The sequence below is a fragment of the Halyomorpha halys genome, unplaced genomic scaffold (assembly GCF_000696795.3).
Source record: "Halyomorpha halys isolate HHAL.00 unplaced genomic scaffold, Hhal_1.1 Scaffold1039.1, whole genome shotgun sequence".
In the NCBI taxonomy this organism is placed as follows: Eukaryota; Metazoa; Arthropoda; class Insecta; order Hemiptera; family Pentatomidae; genus Halyomorpha; species Halyomorpha halys.
In genome coordinates this window covers 61808-68282 of record NW_027105076.1, presented here as the reverse complement: position 1 = coordinate 68282, position 6475 = coordinate 61808, and the positions used below count along the sequence as shown (strand labels likewise).

The window sequence follows — 6475 nt, the reverse complement described above, 5'->3', positions numbered from 1 at the left end:
CACACCCTAAAATTACTTCATAGTATCTCGGCATTTTGTTTACTACATGAACAGTAAGCTTGTGTCCACTTACCCCCCATCTACTTAACCCCAACCTCGACTCTCCTAACACGCTACAGGGTCCACCCAAGATGATTAATTTGCAACTACATACCTGTACCTGGGGTGTCTCCTCTTGGCCACTCCATCTTCTCAACGCCTCCTGGCTCAGGATGGTGTTAGAGCTCCCCCTGTCGATGAGACATCTCACTCCTCCCACGCTGATGATAGGCAGGCCGCCCTGCTTCCTTTGATGCTGTAGTTCACTAATATGCGGCCGCCTCTCCGCTGATACTCTCCTCATATGTCGTCCTGGCTTCTCCTCCTCTCAGACACCCGCCTCCATCCCTGTCTGGGATCTCTCCGTGTGTCCACCTGTCTAGTATGCCCTTCCTCCAACTCGGACTCTGATGCCTCGGAAGTTCCTGGCGACTCCGTGGTTGATCCTCCCGATCTTAGCACCCTGTTCTTCCTTACTCGTTGGGCATTTAGCTCCATGGACTCGCCGAGGTTCGGTTCTCTCCTCATGTATATATAAGGGCATTGTTTCGCGATATGTCCTTCGTTACTCCTGTGTTTCCCCCTATTCTCCTGGTATCTCGCCCTGTCTCTTCCGCTATCTCTATTTTCCCGCCTTCTCCCAAAATTCTGAATGATCCTCGGCCGATTGTACTCTACCCGCATCCACCCCGGCTCTTCCACTTCCATTCGGGCTTCCTCCTCTCGGGCACATGAGTCCATTAGTTCTTGTTAACACTCAACGAAGGATCGCTCCCTCGGCAGGCCCTCCCTTTTTCCCAGTTCTTTAGCTAACTGGACCTTCAGTATGCCTGATAGAAACTGCATCCGGCCCTCTACTTGGTCTGCCGCCATCATTTCACTTAACTTGTCCGCAATACGGTTGTACCTCGCTTGTAGCTCGCCAGCATACTGTCCACTCGACTGCTTAGGCCTCTTCGTTTCGCTAAACATCATGAAAATAACTTCTTCTGGGGCCCATTGCCTTCCTCCGAATGCTTTCTTCAGCCTCGCTTTTACTACGTCCCAGGATGTGTCCTCGTCTGCCTGGATCTGATTCAGAATGCTGCGCTTCACCCTACAGACGACCGCTGCCCTCAATGCTTCGGCATCATCGCTATCTAATATACTTTCGTTTGTCTTGGCGACAATTCGAGCTATTAGTCTGTCTCCTCCTTTAAGGAAATGATTCAATTCCCCCGTCTCACCAGTGAATCGTTCCAGGTCGGAAACAGCTTTCCTCAGGTCTTGAGCCGTCGCCGTGCGGACCTTGACCCATTCTAAGGTGGTCGCGTGAGCTCCTGCCAATGAGACCTCCGGTAGCGGGGCCAGCTCCGGTGGTTGGTTAACTACTTCTGGGGGTAGTGGAATGTTTTCGACTGGAGGTGGTTGGTTTCCCACGTTGAAGTTGTCCAGGTTAAGTACGCCCGGTCTTACTATGCCATTAGACGTCATCGTAAAATAATAAAAAAAAAAGAGAATTCAACTGACTAAAAAAAAATTAGACTGAAAAAACCGGGATTCTTCTTATTAATAAAAATTGGTCCCGGGTTTCGGCACCAGATACGAAATAGCGGGTTATAAAATCAAAAAAAAAAAGAAAGAAGGTACAAGAAAACACTCACGGTTGCTGATAATAGACTGCTTTATTCTATCAGTAATCCTACATTTATAGATTCTTGAGTTGTTGACAGAGGGAGTTAGTTATTAAGATTTATATTACACAGTCTGTAAATATAACTCGTATATATGTATACAGTTGTAAATTATTAAAAAAAACAAAAAAAAAACGTTCTAAACAGAATAAAAATAATCTTAGCAGCTATACATCTTAATACAGTCAGGAAGAATAAAATAAAAAAATATCAAACGCTTAGTAAGTCTAAAGTTGCATCATCCTTCCAATAACAGATTTATAGATATTCCTAATGTCTCAAAAAAATTCGAATAAAAACATTTCTATTTATTGAACTATGGTAGATTTTAAACGTCAACAAACACACACTTTTATGTTAACTTTATTTTCAATTGTTTTTATGTAAAACTTACTTTCTTACCTAAGCAATTGGCTTGAAAGATCTTTTTTATATTTTAACCAATTTCGGCCATATTGAAAGAATTTGAATACTTCACTTTCCGAAGGGTAAAAGGTATCCAGACGAGCTCGTATCACATCCCACAATTCGGGCGATCCGTATTTTAATAATCTGTCTTTTGAGAAATATAGTACACGGCAGGAACAAGTTGTCCAAATCTTATTCTTTGAAATCCTCTCACCTGCATTTAATAAATTAATTTAAATTAAAACAGATAGTATACTAACTGTCTACAAATTTCTGACTGAATTCCTTTGCTGTTGCAAATAGTTCCCCATGCTTTTTAATTAAAAACAATTACCGATACTAAAATCCTTTTGAGTCAGATTGTGATAATTTTGTTATTTTATTTTCTTTTTTTTAACGTGACCTTTAACTATAGCGAGATAAATAGGTACTACATGTCACCTACCATTTCTTGGCAGGGGCAAAAGGTCGAAATTTAGTCCATGGGTACGCCATAAAATAAAAGTCAATCAACCAAGATGAACTGGAACCTGTGTCGTTTTTCACTTGCTGCAGTGTTAACTCAATGCGCTCCACCAGTCCAGCCACAAACTTCAAGGGGAAAGGTATGTACTATGCTGTGTACATGGATCAGTAAAGCTTCCTCATTATTTGCATTTTGTTTTCCGCTTTTATCCACTTCTTTCTATGTTCTGAATATTCGTTTCTGTGTGGACGTAATTCTGAATGAATCAAAATTTTCGATCGATTACACCATAACATGACTAAATACAGACAGACAAGGGATTAAAATTTTCCTTGGTTAAAAAATGTGAAATTCAACTTAAAGGTTTAATTTTTTTTCATTTGCTGCATGAAAACAAAGCTTCCTTAACCACGGTAGTGAGGAAACAAAAAAGAAAACAATGTTGCTAAAGTTATATATAACAGAGGATTTTCTAGCAAAAGTCAATTTATCTACATTTTAAAAGTCGCTTTTAAAAAAATATTATTTCCCTATCTCTTGTAGATAAGCCAAATTCTTATTGAAGATGTTCATTTTAATATCTATTTTACAAAAGAAAGTGGATATATTAACTTATAGAACACTTCCCATTTTTTTAGGTTGTTAAGTTCAAATATTTGATGAAACGTCTGTATGCTTTTAGGAATAATAGTTCTCAACTTATTTATGGTGTGGTCATAATAGATTGATCACAATCACATACGTAAATGGTAATGTAATCACAAAATCGTCACGCAGCTGTGATAACGATTCCGTCCACTATTCCTGAATAAGTATGCGTAAACATTTTACTCTTTGTTACACCTATAAAAAAAAAAAAAGGTTGATCCAATTTAAATGTTAGCGATTATTGAAGACATGGTCTAATATAAAATTTATGAAGTTTATTAAACGGTTTGTCACATATATCTTATTCTACAAAGCTATATACTATATAGTAACTCCAAAACACTTTATATTAGTCCTCTTCATTCACTAAAACATACGAAACCTCTGTTCACCTGATCAAATGATTTCCTCTTCATGAAAATAACTTCCTCACCTAATTCCCACCAAGATTCCCCCTGAATCTTTTTGCCTATAATATCGTCACGCGGCTGTGACGATTGTGTGATTACATTTCCCAAAAATAAATTTCAACTATAGGAATATATTTAGGTAAGAGCTGCCTTGCCTGACCGACAATGGAGACCCAAGTCGAGAAAAATTGTGTTCAAGTACATGGTTGATTGAATTTTCCTTTACTGCACATAAATCCTATTCGGCAAAATATTGAGCCTCTTCAATACAGGTTTTCTAATCGGAAACCCTGGCCTCCCATGCGTCAAAGACTACCTGAGGCCCACATATTCCTCTGGCAAGGAATTTCAATGTAGGCCGATATTAAATATTTGAACAGTGCTCAGGGTTCTTCTAACAAATAAAACTAATATTTTCTATATTATTGTTGTTCTATATGGATGTATTTTATAGTTTTTAAGGATAACAAATTGCTAAAAATAATTACTCTATAGTTCATTATTTCTATAATAATTTATTAGTACTGAGATATACGGACTTCTCCAATAGTTTCAATATCGCAAAAAAATATATCCGGTTAATATTTTTACTAGTATTATTTACATTTGCTTCTTGAATACAAAAGGTGGGATAAATTATTCATGCAGGAAATGAAAAAAAAAATGTTATAACAAAGTTGTTTCCTTATCTCTCAGTATTTTTTTTAGTTACCTCATTCCAGGATATTTCTTATACACGCGTTTAATCTATATGTTTCCACTTTTTTCTAACCAGAGTGGAAAAGTCATCTTTTTATTCCGTGGTGCGACCCTGAACTAATAACCTATCCGCCCTGGCCGATTCCCCAGTAGTTACGAAATTAAAGATGACGGGTCAACTCCCTCGCCTAGAAAGACCGAGGTTTATCTGACATAAGAGGTTTATCTACAGAATACTACTCTATTCTAACACCATAGTGAAGGGTCAAGATTTTATTTCGTGGGTCCACTCCCTCTTTTCCCGAACCGGGGCCGTTGCAGTTATAAAGGCCTGCACCTCAATTCCCTCAGTTACAGGCCGGTGTCCTTCGCTCTGGACTTTGTTTCGAAAAAATTTTGTCGACGAAAATTTGTTTTATGGCCTACTCGATCGAATTGTTAATCTAATTATGAAGACATTTTTATGAATTGTGCGGATTGGTTTCCAGTAGGCCCCAGATCGAATTTAATAAATTCCGTCCACTATTCCTGAATAAGTATGTGTAAACATTTTTTTTATTTGTCACACCTATACAAAAAAAAAAGGTTGATCTAATTTAGTTAAATGTTGGTGATTATAGTAGACATGGTCTAGTATAAAATTTAGTAAGTTTATTAAACGGTTTTTTACGTATATTTTATTCAAAGAAAGCTATATACTATATACTCCAAAACACTTTATATTAGTCCTCTTTATTCACCAAAACATTCGAAAACTCTGTTCACCTGATCAAATGATTTCCTCTTCCTGAAAATAACTTCCCCACCTAACCCCCACCCACAAGATTCCCCCTGAACCATTCTGCCAATAATATCATAATTTCTAAGAATGTGGTGTTATTATATTTTATACTTGATAATTAAGAAAAAAATAATTATTTCTGCTTGATAATTTTCCTATTAATAAAATTGTAATTTGTAATAGAAACATTTTATGATAATTGAAAAAACTAAACTATTGATTTGTTTTTCTAATTTCTACATTATAATGACTTTGTAGGTAGTTTTATTCAACTTCAATCGACCGAAACAGAAACTAAAGTATAAAGTCTCAAATAACAGTAACTACTATATGGGGTTTTTGCAAAAAGTACTTATTTATTATTTTTATTTATTTAACCTACTTAGTGAAATCAGTTTCCAACTTCCACTAATCAAAATTTCATATAGTTTTATGTACAATTATATTACGTTATATGGTTAATTTTTACTTCAAATTGTTTAAAATAACTAAATAATATTACAAAATTAAGTATCAATTTTGGTTTCAACTTACCTATTCCAAAGTAAGACCCTTTGTTCAAGAGGCAAACCTGCATGTAAATTGAATCTACGTTGTTTCCGTATTCCAATGCATTCTGATCATGGTACAATTTTTTATTGTAGTGTTTTCTATTATTTAAAGTATTTTCGACCAGGAGTCTTTGAATAACCATCACCTGGCCTTCAAGTAAGAAACATGAGGTATCGGTAGCTACAATGTAAAGTATTATTATATTCTTGCATTTTTTTTTCTGGTTTATTCACTTATAGGAAAACAAAAAGATCATAATATAGTATTATAGAAATGACTAAAACTGATATTAATACATTTTGAAGTACAGTGGTTAGGATGGATTATTTTTTTCCTAACATTGGTAACTTTGGCACGCTCAAATTTTGTTTCTTCACTCGTTTACTATTTTCCCTCTCGATACGAGCTTCGACTCCATTCCACAAATTCTTCAGGGCTAAACTGTTATTTATTACTCCTTCTTCTCCAGTCGCTGTGTCTCTATAATCTCTCCACCGTCCGCGCTGTCCAAAAAGAATTTCGAAGGGCGCAAACCCCATGACCGTATGGACGGAGTGATTGTACGCTGCAATAGCTCATTCCATCGAGTCATCCAGTTCCAATCGCTTTTCCATTTGGTACACACGCATATGGTTGCTGAGAGTGCAGTGCAGCCTCACGAACTCTCCTCTGCTCTCACGATGCCCTGCAGTGTTGAGATGCCAAACTACTTGTAATGCTTTCATTTCTCCTTAATATGCGTATTATCAAATTCTCTACCCCCTCTGAAGATATTCTGTCAGGGACCCCGTAAAATTGG

At 36.8% G+C, this 6475-nt stretch overlaps 1 protein-coding gene across 4 annotated transcripts in view; it reads right to left on the bottom strand.

Annotated features, from left to right (window-relative positions):
• The window catches only part of LOC106688007 (uncharacterized), a gene marked incomplete at its 5' end in the record, with an annotated part of 14210 nt that extends 8354 nt beyond the window's left edge, over positions 1-5856 (bottom strand). For 3 of the 4 annotated variants that reach the window (XR_010843687.1, XM_067048351.1, XM_067048353.1), the window contains 2 exon segments: positions 2115-2334; positions 5659-5856. Coding sequence is in view for 3 of the 4 variants with exons in the window: in XM_067048351.1 (XP_066904452.1) it covers positions 2115-2334; positions 5659-5856 (418 nt within the window). 4 annotated transcript variants of the gene reach the window in all.
• Positions 5857-6475: the final 619 nt, after the last annotated feature.